This window comes from Ptychodera flava, chromosome 5 (genome assembly GCF_041260155.1).
Source record: "Ptychodera flava strain L36383 chromosome 5, AS_Pfla_20210202, whole genome shotgun sequence".
In the NCBI taxonomy this organism is placed as follows: Eukaryota; Metazoa; Hemichordata; class Enteropneusta; family Ptychoderidae; genus Ptychodera; species Ptychodera flava.
This window is the reverse complement of record NC_091932.1, coordinates 20,563,100-20,587,027: the sequence shown is the minus strand read 5'-3', so window position 1 is coordinate 20,587,027 and position 23,928 is coordinate 20,563,100. Positions and strand designations below refer to the sequence as shown.

The 23,928-nt window shown below is 38.7% G+C and overlaps 1 protein-coding gene across 3 annotated transcripts in view; it reads left to right on the top strand.

Moving 5' to 3' along the window:
- The window catches only part of LOC139133221 (uncharacterized), a 34,513-nt gene extending 11,700 nt beyond the window's left edge, over window positions 1-22,813 (top strand). Inside the window, exons 1-4 of one of the 3 annotated variants that reach the window (XM_070699702.1) lie at window positions 15,267-15,974; window positions 18,953-19,115; window positions 21,340-21,481; window positions 22,249-22,813. In XM_070699702.1, the coding sequence (XP_070555803.1) occupies window positions 15,280-15,974; window positions 18,953-19,115; window positions 21,340-21,481; window positions 22,249-22,403 (1,155 nt within the window). In that variant the 5' untranslated portion in view covers window positions 15,267-15,279 and the 3' untranslated portion in view covers window positions 22,404-22,813. Of the gene's footprint in view, window positions 1-1,626; window positions 1,769-2,532; window positions 3,544-15,266; window positions 15,975-18,952; window positions 19,116-21,339; window positions 21,482-22,248 lie in introns of those variants that run through there. The other 2 variants (XM_070699699.1, XM_070699701.1) reach the window with 2 other exon arrangements.
- The last annotated feature ends 1,115 nt before the right edge of the window (window positions 22,814-23,928 follow it).

Here is a 23,928-nt window from a genome sequence, read left to right as displayed (position 1 = left end):
TATTGGCTCGCTCAAAATTATATATGCACATAATTAATGAGGTACAATATGTGGCATCATAAGGTGTCCAATCATACCAAATATGAAGGGTGTAGCACTTGTGATTCCTGAGTGATGGACAAATATGTATATTTGAGGTCAAAGGTCACCGAGGTCTCATGACATTTTGTCAAAAAAATTGTCTTGATAAGTTATCCCTATATACCAAAAATCAGACCTCTAGCTCTATTGGCTCGCTCAAAATTATATATGCGCATAATTAATGAGGTACAATATGTGGCGTCATAAGGTGTCCCATCATACCATATATGAAGGGTGTAGCACTTGTGGTTACTGAGTTATGCACAAATATGTATATTTGAGGTCAAAGGTCATTGAGGTCACGTGACATTTTGTCAAAAAAATTGTATTGCTAAGTTATCCCTATATACCAAAAATCAGAGCTCTGGCTCTATTGGCTCGCTCAAAATTAGATATGCGCATAATTAATGAGGTACAATATGTGGCGTCATAGGGTGTCCCATCATACCATATATGAAAGGTTTAGCACTTGTGGTTACTGAGTTATGGGCAAATATGTATATTCGAGGTCAAAGGTCACCAAGGTCACGTGACATTTTGTCAAAGTGTCTGAGATATCTGCGTGAACGGATGGACTCATGGACGGACATGACCCAATCCACAAATAGGTATATTCGAGGTCAAAGGTCACCAAGGTCACGTGACATTTTGTCAAAGTGTCTGAGATATCTGCGTGAACGGATGGACTCACGGACGGACATGACCCAATCTATAAGCCCCCTGGACTTTATCTGTGGGGACTAAAAACTGTGTCACTGCATCCTTTTTGCAATATGAATACGATGAGAAACTAAATTTTTATTTTTCTTGGCCTTTTACATGGGAGTCTATGGACTGCCTTATACATGGGAGTCTATGGACTGCCTTATACATGGGAGTCTATGGACTGCCTTATACATGGGAGTCTATGGAGGTGAAAACTAAAAAGTCCTCTAACACGGCCAAATTTGATCGCATTGTGAAACAAATCGACGTGCATCTGTATGAGGTAGGGTACTATCCTTGTACCAAGTTTGAACAAAATCGCTCCAGGCGTCTCTGAGATATTTGCGTGAACGGATGGACGGACGCACGGACATGACCAAACCTATAAGTCCCCCCGGACGGTGTCTGTGGAGACTAAAAAGACACAAGGAAAATACACTGGGCGAGAGTTTTTGAATTCTCATAGCTTCATTTTGACCGTATGACAAATTTGAATGATCATGATGAGCACTTCAGTGATATATGCATAAGGTGTCAAATGGTCGTACAGGGAACATGTTTTGAAACGGAACATTTTTTCAGTTTATTCTCGACTCAAGTTTAGTCGCTATATATTCACAGACATCAGATGCAATATTCAATGACAATGAACACCTGGAACATGGCAAAATTATGGGATTCCGGGACCAAACACAGCACGTCCGATCAGTAGCGTGGCTTTTTCACATTTGCATAGATTTAGGGGAAGTTCGATTTTTGAGTTTCATTTTGTATGTGAAATCATTAAAATTTCCGTAAATATGTTTAAGTTTGTCAATTTTTTCTTATTGAATCACACAGACCATCGTTCAAACGCTCCAAAATGTTGGTATTACCGACATAATTACAGCTTCAAACATAACCGACGAACTTTATCCAGACTTGGCCTCCAGGAAATATGACAACTATTTCTGGTCTCTTGTCGAAGAACAAATTTGTATAAGTAAGTTATTCTATTTAGTTCCGTGGCAAAGTTGCCCTTCTTAGTGTTGAACTATAGTAGCCATGCATCGCTTCTCATGTCACGAAAAGTGAAAGAGCAGTTGCTGAACGTTGGCGACGAGGGCGCTTTTCTTGTCACCTGTACTGGTATAATCACCTGCTACGGTGCGCAATCGCAGAGAGCTGAGAAATTCCGAGGGTTACGAACTTTCTGCTGTAATTGTGCATTGCAATCTTTAACAGTGAACACTAAAAGCACACAGAGGCCGTGTCGACAAATTGAACGCTTGGCATTTTGAGATGGGAGTTCGAGTAGAACAAGAAACTATTTGACTTGCGCAGAACACCAAAGAGGAAAACCAGTCAAAGGTAACAAGTAAGGGAGCTTATGGACAGCAGATACCAGTAAATCAAAGTTAGGCCATTTCAAGAAAATTCTTTTTTTGTCCGTCCATGGATTTTTCAAAAACCTTCCAGCCAGCCAGGGAAGAAGAAAAACAGACAAAAAACACAAGTGTATTAACATGAGCCAATGTTTATTTGGTTTCTTTTGGAAAAATAGTATAACATTGTGTTTGTTTTCATACTTTTCTCTGAAAACCTACCAGCACGTGGGCGGCAAACAAAGAATTTTATTTAAAGTGCTTTTTAAACTAAATCAACCCTTCTAAGCCCGATGGGGTATTCATACCACAGCACCAGTTTTAATTTGCTTTAACCGTTATTTTCCTAACGGGTTTCATTGATCGTTTATTCTCGCGACAGACTCTCACATTTTCATTGGCTTCGCTGGGAGCACGTGGTCTTCTGCCGTGGATCATGGAAGAGGGGCTGTCGGCAAAAAATCGCTCTTTGTCAGAGACATCGTTAAAAGTTCCATGAAGACGCCCGGCGCCATAAGTGGATTTTCGCATTATTGATATGTCAAAGAAATCATGGTACGAGGAAACTCGACCACGTGACGTACTTGTTTTCAATGGGAGGAGATGAACCACGAGCTATGAAGGCCTGTGGTCCAGACATGAATATACGGCTGCTGTCGTGGGACCGCCCATAACGAAGAAAAATTCACCTTTCATCCTATCGTCAACGTGTTTTTTTCCGTCACGACAATTGAACATTCACTGTGTTTTCGATCGACATCTTACTCGTGACTAATCTCTTACATACAATGCCATGGAACGCAGTATAAGGCAAGACAAGACACGACAAGACAATAAAAAGAATATCGACGGTAACAAACAGACCGGAAAGGATAGGATTATATAAACAGACGGTAATAAAAATTACGGGCATGAAATAAAATAATTACAGTTATGAAATAAAAATATACTCCTTTGGCCTCATTAAGCCACCGTAGTTTGGGGATATTGCAATCTAAAGCTGTCGAAAGCAGCGACTGGAAACCATTCAAAGCAGGAAACTGTAACGCCGACTGCATGCCGCTGAGAAATTTGAGACATGCATGCCCCTCCCTTAAAGCCCCAATAGCTGCGAATTTTAATTTTATGCATTGTTTTCAAGATTTTATTTTCAAACCAAAGTAGGTTCGAGTAAATGTGCTAACTGAAGGACGTGTATGGAAGTATCACTGCTCGCTGATTGGACCATGCCTACGCGTTTTAAATAATACATAGGTGCACTACTCATAAAATGGCGCCCCAAGGAAAAATACAAAATGCAGCATTATGCCATTTACTTGAATGCGCAACACACGATGGCCAACATTTTGTTGTTATAATCTTTATTTTCTCTGTCACATGATTAGTTTTTGAAAATGGCGGGAAATCTAAAATGATGTAAAAACGTTTGAATTTACATGCCACTTTCGACACTTATAACAGTGTTATACACTTTTTCAGTCTTTAATGGGTCTTATTCAAAGAAAACTCTTGGAAAACTGAGGATATTTTGGGATCGGTTTATTACACATTCGCAGCTATTGGTGCTTTAAAATTATCGCGTATTGTCCATGTACCTACAGTCAATGTTTGGGGCACGGGAAAGCGCATGCGCAGTTTCAAAGCAGTTATGATAGTAAACGAACATAAGAAACATGAAATATGATAGTTGATATGCCCACTTATTATTCTCTTTATTTAAACTGACGGGTCAGTCACAATCAGGGTGCTCTAGACTGATTTCAACATGTTACGCTCTAATATGAAAAATGTTGAGCAGAATTTAATGAAACATTGTTCTTAATATGAAACAACCAGTAGAACCAAACAGGCCCCATCGAAAAAATGGAGTTTTTGTGATGATTTTGAGCTGAGCAGTAAAAAAGTACCCTAAAAATGGGTCAAATTGGGCGTTACGCTGTTTCATCTGAAAAAGCATATTTGTAAACTCACTTTTTGAAACTGTTAGATTATTTTGTTGGATTATTCAGAATATTTAAAGTATCATATAGCATTCCTTCTTTCTTTTGCAAGTTATTTCATCTGAAGACATGGATTTGAATGGAAATAGCGTGATAACAAGTGAAATTTTTGTGTCGTTACGCTTTTTATTTTTTGACAACAGCATTGATTTATCTCTCTATGATCACTTGGAAAACATTACCCTAGAATGTTTCCTAAACATATATTTGATTGGAAGACCAACTGTGATTAATTGGTACTAAATGTTTATGGGGTCAACGTATTGATTATGAATGACAAATCATGATAGTCGCCCACATTTGTTGTCCCAAAATTTTGTAGTGTCCGTGACACCCTCATAACTTTCAGCCATATTCAGATAGTAGAGATCTGATGTCATTAGCCAAAGTGGCCCTGTTTGCCTTCCTTATGTGTTATAAAAAAAAATCCATTTACCACTTATATTGTTTCAGTATATCAAAAAGGAGCCAAATGTAGTGTCCGTGACAGCCGTAGTGTCCGTGACACCAAATCCATACATTACTTGTTACAGTGATTTAAGCTGGTAATTCTATTGTTTACCAGCTGAAGTTACATTTCTATAAGAGAGTAACTTAGTTTTTGAGTAAGACATCAAATGAAATATATTAAACCAGTGAAAGATGTTTTTTCTACCTTATAAGATTGTAATGTTAAAAAACTGTCCTATGGAATAACGGTATAGGGATTTAAAAAGGAATAGAAATAGCGTTATTAGTTATTTTTCAATATAACTTTAAGATAGAAATGTTATTTATAGTGAAAATTAAGGCATAATACTGAACAAACTAATTTACTTTCTTATTAAACCACTTTCCATTTGCAACTGGCTTCATGTCACGGACACTACACCTAACAAGTGGTCAACCATTTTTACTGCATTTACATTTAATTCACCTGACATCTGAAGTAAACTTCATAGACCATAATAAATCCTTTTAAAAACAAAAGAAAATGTGTTTTTGAATTATATAAGGGGGAAAGTGGTTGCAAATCTGACTATTTATGCTGCTGCTGCAGTGGTGTTAGCCCCAGTACAGATCTCTGTCAACAGTGATGCATATAAGGGGAGGTTTATGTCCCTTCAAATTATTTTTCTGTTTTAACCCTTTGTTTGCATTATAAGGCTGTATTATTAGTGTTTGATGAAATTTCAGTCGTGTGTTGGTTGTTAAGGGAAAGCTATGGTGAGACATAGTCGGATCTATCATGTGATGTCTATTGAATGCTGTGATCCTGAAATCTGTTTGGAAACCCAAGTGTGTGGTTTCTCCTCAGTCGCAAAGTTCTGTCTTTCCTAAGTTGTTGTGTCAGATATTTTGTTGTTTTTGTTATACTTGTTGATGTTAATGTTTTCACGTGTTATTGGCTTCAAATAACATCAATATTTCTATATTTTTATCTTTTGTTGAGATTATTGTTAACGTTTTGTCTCTTTTTGTGAACTTTGTTTTGACAAGTGTGTCTTTTATGTTCTTGTTTCTTTTTGTGGGTTATTATTGGGTGGTTTGGGAAAAGGATTTTAATGTTTCGTCCTTTTCAAGTTCCTGCCAGTATTTTGTAAGACTTTCTTTCAAGTCTTTGGGCTATTCAACAATGAACTCTACCGCCAAATATGTCGCTGTTTAATGGGCTGAAATGCATTGCTGGGGATTGCCATGATTGCATTTCATAAACTGGAAATGGAAATCATCTCTGAATACCAAAATGTGATTCACTTTTGGAAAAGATTCAGGAATGACATTTTTATAATTTTTACTGGAACACAAAACTAACTGGGAGAGTTCAGTTATAAATAAACAAAATGCACCCAACATTTAAATTACAGTTAAGAAATCACTAGAAAAAATTACATTTCTCGACGTCAAAATTTTGAAGGGCCCAAGGCACAAGCAAGAAAATATTTTGGATATTAAAACCCACACAAAACTAATTAGAACATTTCAATACCTGCACAGAGAATCATGTTACCCAAATCAAATTTTAAAGGACTAATTGAAGGTGAAACTTCTCAGATACTTCTGCACATGCAATGACCCAAACGATTTCAAGGAGATAGTTGATTTCTTTACAAGGAAATTATTTACAGAGAATACACGGAAAAAGAAATAACTAGAATTACAACAGAAATCAAACACAGGAATTGAACTCAACAAAAAGTACAAGAAAAATAAAGAAGAAAACAACAAATAATCTAATCTTCACAACAACATATAGGCCATAAACGAAAACAAAAGACTTGAAAGAAAGTCTTGCAAAATATTGGGAGGAACTTGAAAAGGACAAAACATTATCCCTGAACGCCCAATAACAGCCTACAAAAGAAACAAAAACATAAAAGACACACATGTCAAAAACAAAATTCACAAAAATTCTCAACACAAGATAAAAATATGGAAATATTGGCATATTTGTTTAAGCCAATAATACGTGAAAACGACAACAAGAACAGCATATAAAATCAAAATATCTGACACAGTATCACAGCATTCAAAAGACACCACATGCTAGATCCGACTATGTCTCGCCATAGCTTTACATAAACAAACAACACAAGACTGAAATTTTATCAAACACAAATAATACAACTTTATGATGCAAACAAAAGGATAAAAGAGAAAAATAACATTACGGGACATAAATCCTCCCCTTATCATACATCACTATTGACAAAGATCCCTAATGGAGCCCACACTACTGCAGTACCACCATAAATAGTCAGATTTGCAACCTCTTTCCCCCTTATACACAATAGAGTTGATTTATTTATGGTTGACTGATATTACTGCTACACGACAGTTACACCTGACTGTGTTGACAATTCCGCAATTTAGACAGTATTGTTACGTGCAGAGAAAACGAACAAAAGGGTGAACTCAGCAGTTAACGTTTAAACAAAATTTATTACGAAAATAAAACTAATTGCTAAGTCAGGGATAGAGTACAAACTTTAAAAGTGTACAGACTACTTATCTCAGCTGGGACGGCAAAGCTCCAGTCTCAGAGTTGTAACAGTCAGTTGGATGAATGAACAGTCCTTGCAGGCTTGAAGATGCATAAAGTCCACAGTATAAATCCAGCGTTGGCAGTGAAGGTCTTGAAAAGTCTTGAGAATGACTACTGCTGGAGTTTAGTAACACACAAGAGACACGATCCCAAAAGTCTGACTGGAAGCTGTGCACGTCCCTTTTATATACACATGCATATAAGAACAATCTAGAACTTTTATTGACATGCTAATTACTGTTCTAAAATTATCTCCCTTACACAACTAATCAACTTTCCAGAACATTCCAAACATGACTAATTGAATTCAAGGTTGTGAGGTCATCAAGGGCAGTGACCTTGAGAATGTTCTAGACTAATTGAACTCAGGTCATGATGAGTGTGGGGGGAATGACCTACATAACACACCCCCTCTTCAAAAAAAGAAATTTTTCAAAGAAAAATCTTCTTTTACAAATGTAATCTTGAAAAGGATTTAAGTACTCAAATTTTGTTTTACTCTAAGTAAAGTTTCTTGAAAGTGAACAACAATAAACTCTAAATACGAGAGAGACAGTCTGCAATTAAATTGTCTCTGCCTTTGATATGTCTAATGTCTAGATTAAACTCCTGTAACATTAAACTCCATCTTAGCAATCTCTGATTTTTGCCTTTAAATTTCTGCAGAAAAACAAGAGGGTCGTGAATCAATATAAACCACTATTGGCTGATTTGAAGAAGTAACATAAACTTCAAAATGCTGTAAAGCTAATATCAAAGATAAACACTCTTTTTCAATTGTAGAGTAGTTTTCTCTGGGATTTGTTAAATTTGCGTGAAAAATAGCAAACAGGATGATCTACACCATGACTATCCTCTTGCAATAAAACAGCACCAGCAGCCGTATCACTAGCATCTACAGCTAATTTGAATGGCAAAGTGAAATCTGGTGCAGACAACACTGGGGCACTTTGCAGTATGGCTTTAAGTGTATCAAATGCCTGTTGGCATTGCTCTGACCAAACAAACTTTACTTTCTTTTTAAGTAAGTTAGTCAAAGGCTCAGTAATTGTGGAGAAATTTGGACAGAATTTTCTGTAGTAACCAGCCATACCGAGAAAGCGCATCAGTTGTCGTTTGCAGTTTGGTATGGGAAAACTTGAAATGGCACTGATTTTGGCATCAACAGGTTTTTACCTCACCCTGTCCTACAGTATGTCCGAGGTAAGTCACCCTCGCCCAGCCAAACTCAGATTTGGCAAGGTTGGACAGTCAACATTGCTTTGCTCAGTCTCTCAAAGAACTTCCGCATGAGCTTGATGTGTTCCTCCCAGGTGTCACTATACAGGACGACGTCGTCAACGTAGGCTGCACACCCGTCTAGCCCGGATATGACGTCGTTGATCATCCGTTGGAACGTTGCCGGAGAGTTCTTCATTCCGAATGGCATCACCTTGTACTGGAACAATCCGTCTGGTGTAACAAAGGCGGATATTTCACGAGCACGATCCGTCAGAGGGACTTGCCAAAATCCCTTCAGTAGGTCAAATTTCGTCACATACTTGGCTTTTCCCACTCGGTCGATGCAGTCATCAATCCTCGGATTGGGAAAGTGTCTGTCTTTGTTAAAGTGTTGACCTTCCTAAAGTCCGTGCACATACGATAACTGTGATCTGATTTGGGAACAAGTATGCACGGCGAACTCCAGTTACTTTTACTGGGTTCAATAAAGTCATTGTCCAGCAGGTATTTGACTTCTTCCTGGAGATATTTCGCTTTTGTTGGATTCAGTCTGTATGGATGTTGTTTTACAGGCTTACTGTCCCCAACATCAACGTCGTGATAGATGACGTTTGTCCTCGTTGGAACATCTTGAAACAGGTGTTTATATTCATGAGGCAGTTCTTTTACCTGTTGTTGTTGTTCTGGCTGGAGGTGTGCCAACTTTGTAGACTCCAGCTTCTCCAGGATTTCTGAGTTCTGAAGTTTGACCGAGCCCAGCTTTGAATTTAGAGTATTTTCACTCATGTCCGTTTAAGTATCGCTGTCTTCATAATGGTTTGAACTAACTGCACTGACAGGCTGTGTTACAGTAGGATTATTCCTATCCAAATATGGCTTAAGCATATTTATGTGGCATAACTGTTTTTATTTTCGCCTGCCAGGTGTTATTATGATGTAATTAAATCGCTCAGTTTCTTATCAATAAGATATGGCCCAAAGTAACAAGCTTGGAGTGGTTTACCAGGAACCGGAAGTAGAACAAGAACTTTTTGACCTGGTTTAAACTTCCGATTTAAGGTGTTTTTATCATATTTGATTTTCATGGACTGGTGAGATGACTCAAGGTTTTCTCTGGCTAATTCACATGCCTTAGAGAGTTTTGTACGAAAATCTGACGCATATTGTAAATATTCAGAGACAATCATCATCGTCTGATAGGAATTTCTCTTTAACGAGCTTAAGTGGGCCACGGACTGTATGTCCAAATCAAGCTCAAATGGGCTAAAACCAAGAGACTCCTGAATTGACTCTCTAACAGCAAAGAGCAAAAAATGAATTCCTTCATCCCACTGCTTCTCTGTGTCAAAACAGTAGGTCCTAATCATGTTTTTCAAAGTTTGATGAAATCGCTCAAGAGCACCCTGACTTTCTGGATGATAGGCGGATGACCTATACTGTTTAATGCCTAGCTGATCCATTACTTGTTGAAAAATTCCAGACATAAAGTTGGAGCCTTGATCGGACTGGACACATTTAGGGAGGCCAAATAAAGTGAAAAATTTGACTAAAGCTCTCACTATAGTCTTTGTCTTTATTTCTCAGTGGTATGGCTTCTGGGAACCGAGTTGATGTACACATTATTGTCAGCATGTACTCATTTCCTGATCTTGTTTTTGGTAGGGCCCAACACAGTCTATTAGTATCCTACTAAATGGTTCTTGAAATGCAGGAATTGGTTGTAAAGGGGCCTTTGGAATGGTCTGATTTGGTTTTCCTACCATATGACATGTGTGCCACACTTTACAAAAATGTGCTACATCCTATCTGAGATAAGGCCAATAAAAATGACTGAGAATTTTATGATGTTATCCTGACTCCTAAATGACCACTCCAGGGGGTTTCATGGGCCAGGCGCAATATTTCAGCACGAAAGGGACTTTGGAACGACATTTTGATGTTTTATAGCCCAATCATCATCAACCATGACATCTGGAGGTCTCCATTTACGCATGAGAATACCAGATTTTGTATAATAGGAAACAGAGCTATCTGAAGTTTTACCTTCATCATCTACCCTGTCAAACAAAGACAAAATATCTGGGTCTTTGTGTTGTTCTGCAATGAGATTTGATCTAGAAAATGTCTGACTTTGGTCAGCAGAAGTTTTACTGGAAGTTTCAAATCCACGAGGGGTAACGGAATGATCCGTGTCAAACACCTGACTGAGAAAGGTGTCATTTAAGTCAACATCTGTGACATTATTTTTGAGAGTATTTTGATTCTCGGAAGTTTTCTTTGACATGGCTCGAGTAATGGCACATGAAGGAAATAAATCGGGTATCTCTTGTTCAATTGGCTCTGGATCCTGATCTAAACTAGGATTATCAGTCACAAGTGGATTAGTAATGACCTTGTCCCCAGCAAGGTCGTTTCCAAGAAGAAGGTGAATCCCTTCAAAGGCAAAAAAGGCCTAATACCTAAAGCCACAGGTCCAGAAACAAAGTCCGAAGACAAATAGACATTATGGAGAGGAACAGGAATGTAGTCATTACAATCTACCCCCTTAATAAGAACTTTAGAACCTGAAAATGACTTTTCAGAAAACGGCAGGGTATCTGCCAACAAAAGAGACTGGGAAGCCCCGGTATCTCTTAAAATTTTGACAGGGGTAGCGGAAGAAAAATCACTAGAAAGTGATATAAAACCATTATGAATAAATGGCTCGAAAATACCCATAATGCTATCTTGAGAAGAATTGACCTTGACCTCATTAATTGGGGATAAGAGGGATTTAACCTCAGAAAATGTGTTGCACACATTATTAGACTCTAATCGAGTTGATGAAGAAATAAAGCCGGTGGGCTTAGATCCACTTTGACTACTTTGACCTTCACGTTTTCTTTTCAATTTGAAACATTCTGACATTAAATGGCCGTCTTTCTTACAATAATTACAAGAAAGTGTACCGAACTGTTTGTCAGAAGGAGATTGAGACTTGGGATCTGATGATGTGGAAGTGTTACTTGAATTTTGTGAACTGTTGTCATTTGATTTCCTACTCTCCTTTGAAAAATTCTTGGATGAAAAGGAGGAGTTAAATTTACCTGCATTGTTTCTGTAGGAAAAGGACTGGGATGGTTTGCTGAGAAATGAAGATTTGTGAGTCAATGAATAATCATCGGCCAAACGTGCAGCAACCTCTAATGTATCTGCCTTTTGTTCATTGATAAACGTCTTGATATCACTCCGGATGCACCTTTTAAATTCCTCAATCAAAACGAGCTGTCGTAATTTGTCATAATTCTGACTGACCTTTTCAGAAGAACACCAACGATCAAACAGTTGTTCTTTTGTTCGAGCAAATTCAACATAAGTTTGATCTTTCACCTTCTCACAATCCCTAAATTTCTGACGGTAAGCTCAGGCACCAACTCATAACCCTTGAGAATTAATTCCTTCACAGAATCATAATTTGAAGCCTGCTCTACTGACAACTGAATGTAAATTTCTCTGGCTTTACCCACCAAAGCACTCTGCAAAAGCATAGACCAGGACTCCTTAGGCCAATTCAGACTCTGAGCAATTTTCTCAAAATGAAGGAAATATTTTATCAACATCCTTTTCTTGGAAAGGGGGAACTAACCTGAAATGCTTAGTGATGTCAAAATTGTCTGAAGGGAAGAATTTTCCTGACTTTCTAAGCTCTAAACGTCTCATTTCTAACTGCAGTCGGTGTTCTGCTAATTCTCTTTCCTTTTCTTTTTCCTCTCTTTCTTTCTCCCTTTGTCTTTCTTCCATTTGCAATTCTTTTTCTTTCATTTCCAATTCCCTCTCTTTCTGTCTTTCTTCCATTTCTAATCTTTCCTGCCTATCTTTCTCTCTCTGTCTTCTTCCATTTGTAATTCTTTCTCTCTCATTTGTAATTCTAGTTTCTTGATCTCCAAATTTGTCTGCATTTCTAATTCTAATTTTCTGAGTTCAGAGGTAGACTCGGGCTCATAATCTTTTAAGGCAGACTCCTCAAAATGGCCTGATTTAACTAATGTTTTGCAATCTTGAACTGTATTTCTCGCTTGCGCATAGAGCTTTTAACTTCTACCTCAAGGAAATTGGCCAGTGTTATGAGGTCGTCTTTTCTGAGGGAATCAAATGTGTCCTGATCAAGGTCATCCATTTCCTCTGGTTTAAATTCCGCCATGATTAAATTTCGCTGAGTTCACAGTATACAGTAGTTTTAAAAAAGCAGGAAAAATGTTGTCAAACGGCTCAAATATTCGTCTCCCGGACGAGCCCCCAATTTGTTACGTGCAGAGAAAACGAACAAAAGGGTGAACTCAGCAGTTAACGTTTAAACAAAATTTATTACGAAAATAAAACTAATTGCTAAGTCAGGGATAGAGTACAAACTTTAAAAGTGTACAGACTACTTATCTCAGCTGGGACGGCAAAGCTCCAGTCTCAGAGTTGTAACAGTCAGTTGGATGAATGAACAGTCCTTGCAGGCTTGAAGATGCATAAAGTCCACAGTATAAATCCAGCGTTGGCAGTGAAGTCTTGAAAAGTCTTGAGAATGACTACTGCTGGAGTTTAGTAACACACAAGAGACACGATCCCAAAAGTCTGACTGGAAGCTGTGCACGTCCTTTTATATACACATGCATATAAGAACAATCTAGAACTTTTATTGACATGCTAATTACTGTTCTAAAATTATCTCCCTTACACAACTAATCAACTTTCCAGAACATTCCAAACATGACTAATTGAATTCAAGGTTGTGAGGTCATTAAGGGCAGTGACCTTGAGAATGTTCTAGACTAATTGAACTCAGGTCATGATGAGTGTGGGGGGAATGACCTACATAACAGTATGTCTGGTTCCCGTATTGCCGTATCGGAGGTAACCATGGCGACATTTGGCAAATTGTGTTCATTAAATGACCAACTCGCTTTATTGACGTGTGCTACCCAACAGGCTAGCGAGTATTTCCACAGCAACCTGAAACATATGATACCGGGGCATTCAACCAAGCCATCAATGGGTTAACAAAGCAAAAACCCTACCAGCCTATCATACATGTACTTGCTGACTTTTATTCATTCGCCGACATTCGTCGTACCTTGGTAAATCACTACTTTGCCGACACGGAACGGATTTTCGATTTTCGGCAGCATCGATGGTCCGTATCCATATTCCGACCTATTCGACATTTTATATACACACGGAAATATGTTTAAGTTTTAGAAACTGTGCCGTGATACTGAACAGCTGGTCACAAACTCTATCAATGGGTCAAGCTTTAACGAGCAACATTTGACCCCAAGAGGACAAACATGAAGCATGCATATGATTAATATATCACAAAATATGGCTGAAAAGGGCGAAAAAGGACTAAGGGAAAATATGCAGAAATTGTCTTCTGCGAAATAACTTTTTAATATTGGAGAGCCATATGTTGTTCATGATTTTATTGCGACAGCTCAAAGATTTAATGGGCTTTCCCTAAGACCATCCGTAATGATAGATATAGGTGATTAATATCCTTACCAGATGAATTAGTTTCAAAGTTTTACCTCTAACGATACATATATTAATTCACCAAGCGTTTAATTTCTAGAAAGTTTGACCGTTGATGGGAGAAAAATTAAAGGGAGGGCATCATCGGAACTGCGCTCAAAGGTCACATGAAACCCATTGGGTAAAGCTAAGACTTGTTTGCCATAATCAATATGTACATCGTGAAATATAAATGTTGCAGCTATGTTCATGTGAGGTATCTAGATATCGTGCGTCAAATACATTATTTGTGAACAAGAAAGTCCTACAGGCGCAGTTCCGATGTCCCTTCCTGTAACTTCCGTCCGATCACCGGGTTTTATTCAGCGACAATAAATACTAATATGATAAAAACCAAATAAGTTTCCTTGTCTACAAGTTTTCTTCTGTTTGCCTTTCTCTTACCTATACGCTCTGCTTGCTTGAGACATGGCGGACTGCGCACTGTGTCAGATATGCGTAGTAAAATGCACCCTCTTTCGGTGAACTGCATCTGTTGTGGAATTATCATGCCTGATTCCATAATCCTGCAGACTCGATAATCCTGCAAAATATTCAGGTCACGCGCGGAAGCGCATCTTACTACTTAGGCACTTACACACACACGTCTCAAGCGAGCAGAGCGTGTAAGTAAGAGAAAGGCAGACAGAAAAAAACTTGTAGGCAACGAAACTCATTTGGTTTTTATCATATTAGTATTTATTGTTCCTGAATAAAACCTTGTGGTCCGATGCTAGTTTTCGGTACGTATTTTTAATTCATTTTTCGTGTTTGGGCAAATATACTAATATTACCGTGCCCTGTCCGTCGCATTTTAATTGGTCGAGCTGAACCACGTGACCGACCACAAATAAGCAATAATAGTTTATGTGCCCGTGAATATGAACAATGTCGTAAACATCGTAACTTTTCAGCTAAAACGTAAATTGTGATTTGTACGAAGATCATAATCAATCACAAAATAAAATGGAACACTTGTGGGCCAAGTTTAGACACATTTTTTGAATAAATCTCCGGATTTGCAAAATTTTTACAGCGCGCACTACTCACTGACAAGTTCTGGGGCCCCGTGGGAAATTCCGGGGAAAATTCTCGTAAATTTTGATGGTTTTGGGTGTTCGTTGATAATATAATGTAAAGAACAGACTCCGCGCTGACCATTAACGTTTATTTATGGGCGCGGGCGAGAGGAAAGCCGAAATTAACGGGCTCGGCAAGCCTCGCCCGTTAATTTTTGGCTTTCTCCTCGCCTTGTCAGCGCGTCGTCCGTTATTTCTATAATATCACCATATCGAATCTTTTACCAGATGTATCTCTTTTCCTTTAAAAGGAGTTTCTTAATTTAATGTTTTCCCTATTTGTGTACCGTCAGAATAACAGTGAGCGGGCACAAACGGTTACAAAACTGAACTACAGCAGGCGCTATCTTCTATTCCTGAACGCAGTGGGCTTTGGTGGGCCAAACTGCCAGTTCGTGCTCTTCAGAAATGCGCTGATGTTTGCCATGATGGACAATCGTAGCCTTGCCGCTGCCGTGCACTTCCACAGTCACGCTGTCTATGACAAAGTGAAACGCGAGAGAACTCTTCAAGAAACCTTCGACGTCACAAGATTAACAGAGATTGTGAATATAGAGTCAGTCGAGAGATTCAAAGAAGAGTGTAATTCAACTGTGGAGGCGCTTCTAACATCGGCATCACCAGGAAATAACACTATTGTACGGCCGCGTAGTCTCTATCAGAAAAGCGCCGCAAGTTACCAGGATATGTACGGAATACGGGTGCCTAGCCAGGAAGATGCCATCAAACTTAAAACTCAGACACGCCGAAAACTGGAGACAGCATCCACCTTAAAATGTGTCGGTATTTGGGTTTTAAGACCATCGGATTTCGGCCTGAAATCTCAAGATTTGCGCAAGACCGTCTTGAACCACATGAGATATTCCGCAGACATACAGAAGGCGGCTGAGGATATTGGGAGGCTGAGTTTACACAGTCAACCGTACATAACACTGCATTGGAGAAACATGGCACAAGAACTGTAAGTACAATTTTAATGTGAATTCTTTATGGGTTGTTTGAAAAAATGGCATATAGCTTTACCAACATTTAATGTCATCTACACACTGAATATAGTGAAAGGAAGGGCATGGGCGATTCAAATAACTTATTTCCTCATTTATCCTTCCGTGAATTTTTCACCTTTCCATTCAGTTGTTCTCAATTGTTTTTATGGTTTAAAGATTCATTTACGAACAATCTGATAAATTGAATGTTATGTCCAGACTGAAATCATTTGCCGTTGATAACGACACACATAAAGGTAGAACTCGCCTCGGGGACAGATATTCTGGCTTTCAAACTTTATCAGTTCTATTCTGATCAACCACTTTCGAGGGTTCATTTTAAAGCTCTTGGTGAAAAAAAACTTTTCACCAAACTTTTCACCGTCTAAGTTTCTCGAAAGGCGAAAATTTTATCTTACAGGGATGGCGGCCATTTCGAATTTCAGGTATCTGTAAATCTTGGGTAATTTGTTTCCTTAGTACCAAAATTTGCTCGGTGACCCCCAATTTTTGGACACCATGACGGTGGCGCAAAGTGCCAAAGGTGTCCTATGTCGCCGCAATGTCTGTGAATCTGTCCGTCCGTCCGTCTGCCTGTCCGTCCGTCTGTCCCAACGCGGATTTTGTTCCACTCCATATAAACTTAAGAACCGTTGGGTCTAATATCATGTAATTTGGTATATAGCATTGTCATGATCACATCTAGATCTGATTAGACTTAGGCGGGTGTGGCTTCTAAATTAGTTGCTCATTAGCATATTTTTAATGAATTTTGTAATTAAGCCATATCTCAAGAAGTCCTCAACTGAATTTGATGTGACTTTGCTCATACTTTCATCACCCTAAAGCATAACTTTGCTGAACGTTAAGTGGGTTTGGCTTGATTATGTCTCATTTGCATATTTAATGAATTTGTGTAATTAGGCTATATTCAAGAATTTCTCAAACAGACATACATTGAGAACGGCTGCACAGAATTGGATGAGATTTGCTACAAATGTTGTTAATCACACAGGAATTTATCCGCCATGAAAGAAATAAAGGTGTGACATGAAAGTTAATTGCTAATTTGCATATTTGATGAATTTTCCTAATTAGGGATATATATCTGAATTTACGCGATCAAAAATGATGAAACTTTCTATGTACATGAAAGATTCTATGATACAACATTATTGGAATTCATTAAGCATTTTTACTTCGGCCAAGTCCTAATTTGCATATTTAATGAATTTTCCTAATTAGGGATATATCTTGATTGCCTTGACCAAAGTTGACGAAACTTACTATGTACATGGAAGATCCACGGTATCCACTCAAGTCCTTACTGTGATTATTCTTGCTTTTGAAAGAGAATGGTTGAAAGATTCGTTGAGGAAAGTTTGAGCAAAAGTTGAAGTCTTTCACTTTCGAGGCGCATATTACCTTAGTAAACAAGTCATCGTTGATGACACAGTCCCCACTTGTTAATGGGTGCTTTGATTACAGGTCCTCAGAGAGGATAGAGTCCTCTTCATTAGTCTGTGATAAAAATACTTTTGAATAAATTCGCTTGATACATGTCTGAGTTGTAGTTCAGGACATGAAAAAATCGTAATAAAATGGCCACATGGTGGCCATATTGGATCGAATCACAAAACAAATCAATGTGCATATGTATGACACAGGTCAATGTCCTTGTACCAACTTTGATTAATATCGGTTGAAATATGCCTGAGTTATGGCTTTGTACATGAAAAATCATAACAAAATGGCCGCACAGCAGCCATATTGGATCGTATCACAAAACAAATTAACATGCATATGTATGACATTGGTCCATCTCCTTGTACCAACTTTGAATAAATTTGCTTGATACATGTCTGAGTTATGGTTCTGGACATGAAAAAACGTAATAAACTGGCCACACGGCGGCCATATTGGATCGTATCACATAACAAGTCAATGTGCATATGTATGACATTGGTCGATGTCCTTGTACCAAGTTTGAATAATACCGCACGGCGGCCATATTGGATCATATCACAAAACAATTGATGTGCCTAGCTATGATATTGGTCAATGTCCTTGTACCAACTTTGAATAAAATCAGTTGAAACATGCCTGAGTAATGGCTCTGTATATGAAAAAATCGTAATAAAATGGCCGCCTGGCGGCCATATTGGATTGTATCACAAAACAAATTGACATGCATATCTATGACATTGGTCAATGTCCTTGTACCAATTTTGAATAAAATCGGTTGAGATATGCCTGAGTTATGGCTCTGTACATGAAAAAATCGTAACAAAATGGCCGCACGGCGGCCATATTGGATCGTATCACAAAACAAATTGACGTGCATATCTATGACATTGGTCAATGTCCTTGTACCAACTTTGAATAAAATCAGTTGAAACATGCCTGAATTATGGCTCTGTACATGAAAAAATCGTAATAAAATGGCCGCCTGGCAGCCATATTGGATCGTATCACAAAACAAATCGACGTGCATCTGTATGACATATGAAGTAATCCTTGTACCAAGTTTGAATGAAATTGCTTCAGGCATCTCTGAGATATCTGCGTGAACGGACGGACGGACGGACGGACGCACGCACGCACGCACGCACGCACACACGCACGGACATGACCAAACCTATAAGTCCCCCCGGACGGTGTCCCTGGGGACTAATAAAGCATATTGCCAAAATCAATAACGACTTTGAATATGTTGACAGAAATCTGTACAAATACAGTAAAATATCTAAAATAACAAATCAATAATGTAGTATTTGGTTTCTGTGAAAAGTGATAACGGCCGTGCGCTGCAAACTGCTCGATTTCCTTTGTGGAGGGACCATGGTGGAAGATAATGTCTGAGCGCATTGTCAGTCGATAGCCATAACCTGATTTTGTGTGTCACTCGCTCTCTCTACGTTGTTGTTATTGTTGTTGTTGTTGTTGTTTTAAGGTACACTTCGTGCATAAAGCGAAGGAAAGGGAACTGTGAGTCACACAAGAAAGAAGCTGACGCAATGAAGCGGACATCCATCGTTGTCGTCGAACGTATCCGAAATTTAATGAACGCACACAAGCTTTCGCAGATTTACGTAGCATTGCCACCAATGCGTGCGGTAGGTGTTTTTTTCCGAGACTTTTACCATGTATCATATTACAACTTTATCAATACCAGTACTGAATTCTCTTACGTCATTCGTAGATTATTACTTATAATGTATCCGACTATCGAGCACGTGACTGTAACCCCAGGTGTTTTCTACAGGACTTAATCACTGTCATTGCCAAATCATACAATAACATTTAACGTAATTCATTTATTAGAACGAGAGTATAGAGGAAACAATCTAGTTCTTTTTATCTACGCTACAGTTATCACAGGTGCGGTTTGTAGGGGGCGCAATTCCTAAAATGGATACTGCAACTCCGAGTCGGACCCGGAGGGGAATCACCCTTTCATTTCTTTCGTGTGACGATACAGGAAGTTAAAAAATTGGAATTGTCTTCAGGAATAGAAAATTAACTGATAAAAATTTCAGCCAGTTTAAGGTAGATGGGTGGGGGGGGGGGGGACAGATATTCAGGCGCTCAAACTTTTACAACTTTTACTGTTTTAGTCTACCGCATTGGGGGAGGGGTATGACGGCTAGTTCACTATGGTTCCATACACGGCGAAGGCTGCTGTACGCATTAGAAAGATAGGTCAATCTATCTTTTTTGTCATGTATTTTGACGGCATTCACCGTGTATCGAACCGCAAGCGACTGCGTTTTCTTTGCTACGTGCCAGGCTACGGGCGTTCATTTTGCCCTGTAATGTGATCTCAACACGCGCGCTTTAGTAAAAAAGACACGAGGAAAATGACTTTCTCCGGCGCACACAGTGAGGCATTTGCCTCGCGAGGCAAAGTGACATCAAACAGGTTGGATATTTTGCTCAACGCCTCGCGAGGACAAAAACACGAAAAATCGACGGAAAACTTGCTGAGCAAACAGCCTCGAATGAAATTTTGCTCCGATGATTTCTCTTGTGTGCGGCAGGCTTAGGGACCGTCTCAGATTGTCGCAGAAGTTCAAGAAACGAAATTTCTTCGTTTAGATCAAAACCCCCTCCCCCCTCCCCCTAAACGAAACTTCAAAAGTGCGAAATGTTCATGTCTGCGCGCCTGAGAGTACAATGTTTCATTTTGCTATAGCTACTACAGTCTGACTAGGCCTAAAGACGTATTCCCCTTGCCACATTACAATTAAAGTAAACGATCAGATTTGAGTACTAACAGGGCATTTTACCGCATAAAAGTTTCATTTTATTTTACTTTCCCTTTTTGCATCTCTTGTGCTGTTCTTTGTCTTTGTGAACACGCAATTTGTACTTGGTAGGGGCGGTAAATAAGCGAAAAACTTTGACAAGGGGGCCCAGGCATGTTCAATCATATTAAAACGACTATGACCAGGTGCATAACAAGTGAGAATAAAGACATCTAGTGGTTAGAGCAGACGCTTATAAATAGCACATTTTTAAAAAAATGATACTTTTTGTCTTTGTATAATTTGATGAATGAAATGTTTAGGATACAATGTTCCTATCGGTAAATTGTGTTTGGGGCACAAACGAGATGGAAACAGTTACAAATTTGTTGGCACGAGTGTGCAGTTTTTCTTTAATTTAAAATAAACACACGAAAACTTGTGATCACAAAATAAAAGTGCGCAAGTGAAGTTCACTAATTGAATGGAGGTCAAACCCCCTCCCCCCTAAACGAATAAATTTCGCTTTTTGAACTTCTGCGACAATCTGAGACGGTCCCTTAAACGTTACATGTATATGCTCATTGTGACAGCCTTGCAGGAAGGCATGCGGGGATCGCAGTGTTACACTTCTTTAATAGGGGGATTACCGATGACGCAGTCATTTGCATACACTGGGCGGGAGTTTTTGAATTCTCATAGCTTCATTTTGACCGTATGACAAATTTGAATGATCATGATGAGCACTTCAGTGATATATGCATAAGGTGTCAAATGGTCGTACAGGGAACATGTTTTGAAACGGAACATTTTTTCAGTTTATTCTCGACTCAAGTTTAGTCGCTATATATTCACAGACATCAGATGCAATATTCAATGACAATGAACGCCTGGAACATGGCAAAATTGTGGGATTCCGGGACCAAACACGGCACGTCCGATCAGTAGCGTGGCTTTTTCACATTTGCATAGATTTACGTTAATCTTGCTTTTAGGGGAAGTTCGATTTTGGAGTTTCATTTTGTATGTGAAATCATTAAAATTTCCGTAAATATGTTTAAATTTGTCAATTTTTTCTTATTGAATCACACAGACCATCGTTGAAACGCTCCAAAATGTTGGTATTACCGACATAATTACAGCTTCAAACATAACCAACGAACTTTATCCAGATTTGGCCGCCAGGAAATATGACAACTATTTCTGGTCTCTTGTCGAAGAACAAATTTGTATAAGTAAGTTATTCTTTTTAGTTCCGTGGCAAAGTTGCCCTTCTTAGTGTTGAACTATAGTAGCCTTGCATCGCTTTTCATGTCACGAAATGTGAAAGAGCAGTTGCTGAACGTTGGCGACGAGGGCGCCATTCATTCTTGTCACGCGTACTGGTATAATCACCTGCTATGGTGCGCGATCGCAGAGAGCTGAGAAATTCGGAGGGATACGAACTTTCTGCTGTAATTGTGCATTGCAAACTTTAACAGTGAACACTTAAAACACACAGAGGCCGTGTCGACAAATTGAATGCTTGGCATTTTGAGATGGGAGTTCGAGTAGAACAAGAAATTATTTGACTTTCGTAGAACACCAATGGAGGAAAACCAGTCAAAGGTAACAAGTAAGGGAGCTTATGGACAGCAGATACTAGTAAATCAAAGTTAGGCCATTTCAAGAAAATTCTTTTTTTGCTGTCCTTGGATCTTTCAAAAACCTTCCAGCCAGCCAGGGAAGAAGAAAAACAGACATAAAACACAAGTGTATTAACATGAGCCAATGTTTATTTGGTTTCTTTTGGAAAAATAGTATAACATTGTGTTTGTTTTCATACTTTTCTCTGAAAACCTACCAGCACGTGGGCGGCAAACAAAGAATTTTATTTAAAGTGCTTTTTAAACTAAATCAACCCTCTAATCCCGATGAGGTATTCATACCACAGCACCAGTTTTAATTTGCTTTAACCGTTATTTTCCTAACGGGTTTCATTGATCGTTTATTCTGGCGACAGACTCTCACATTTTCATTGGCTTCGCTGGGAGCACGTGGTCTTCTGCCGTGGATCATGGAAGAGGGGCTGTCGGCAAAAAATCGCTCTTTGTCAGAGACATCGTTAAAAGTTCCATGAAGACGCCCGGCGCCATAAGTGGATTTTCGCATTATTGACATGTCAAAGAAATCATGGTGCGAGGAAACTCGACTACGTGACGTAATTGTGTCCGATGGGAGGAGATGAACCACATGCTTTGAAGGCCTGTGGTCCAGACATGACAATACAGTGTAGGCTGCTGTCGTGGGACCGCCCATAACGAAGAAAAAGTCGCCTTTCATCCTATCGTCAACGTGTTTTTTGCGTCACGACAATTGAACATTCACTGTGTTTTCGATCGACATATTACTCGTGACTAATCTCTTAGATACAATGCCATGGAACGCAGTATAAGGCAGGACAAGACACGACAAGACAATAAAAAGAATATCAACGGTAACAAACAGACCGGAAAGGATAGAATTATATAAACAGACAGTAATAAAAATTACAGGCATGAAAATAAAATAATTACAGTTATGAAATAAAACAATACTCCTGTGGTCTCATTAAGCCACCGTAGTTTGGTGATATTGCAACTTAAAGCTGTCGAAAGCAGCGACTGGAAACCATTCAAAGCAGGAAACTGTAACGCCGACTGCATGCCCTGAGAAATTTGAGACATGTGTCTTGCCCCTCCCTTAAAGCCCCAATAGCTGCGAATTTTGATTTTATGCATTATTTTCACGATTTTATTTTCAAACCAAAGTAGGTTCGAGTAAATGTGCTAACTGAAGGACATGTATGGAAGTATCACTGCTCGCTGATTTTGACCATGCCAACGCGTTTTAAATAAAATGGCACCCCAAGGAAAAATACAAAATGCAGTATTTCGTGCACATACAATTCGTTATAGTAAAGGAAATAAGCATGATGCCATTTACTTGAATGTGCAACATACGATGGCCAACATTTTGTTGTTGTAAACTTTGTTTTCTTTTCACACGATTAGTTTTTGAAAATGGCGAGAAATCTAAAATGATATCAAAACGTTTGAATTTACATGCCACTTTCGACACTTATAACAGTGTTATATACTTTGTCAGTCTTCAATGGGTCTTATTCAAAGAAAACTCTTGGAAAACTGAGGATATTTTGATATCGCTTTATTACACATTCGCATCAATTGGTGCTTTAAAATTATCGCGTATTGTCCATGTACCTGTACCGTCAATGTTTGGGGCACGGGAAAGCGCATGCTCAATTTCAAAGCAGTTATGATAGTAAGCGAGAATAAGAAACATGAAATATGATAGTTGATATGCCCACATGTTATTCTCTTTATTTAAACTGAATATATTCCACAATAGACTGGTACATGAGCATATTCAGTTATCCTTTCTTGTGTTCTGCATTAATCAGATCAAAACTTCCATATGATTTGAGGGAGTTACGGCTATAACAATAATCGCAATCATACCCATCTATAATCTGATAACGCTAGGTCATATAATAGTTTTAAACATAGACACAAAACAGGACAAAACAGACAGTGAATCACTGGTACACACAACAAAGTCAAATTCATGAAAGAAAGATATATGGACCTCTGGCCAAATGACAAAAGAGTGATGTCAGGTCTTTCGAAAATAGTAAGCGCAT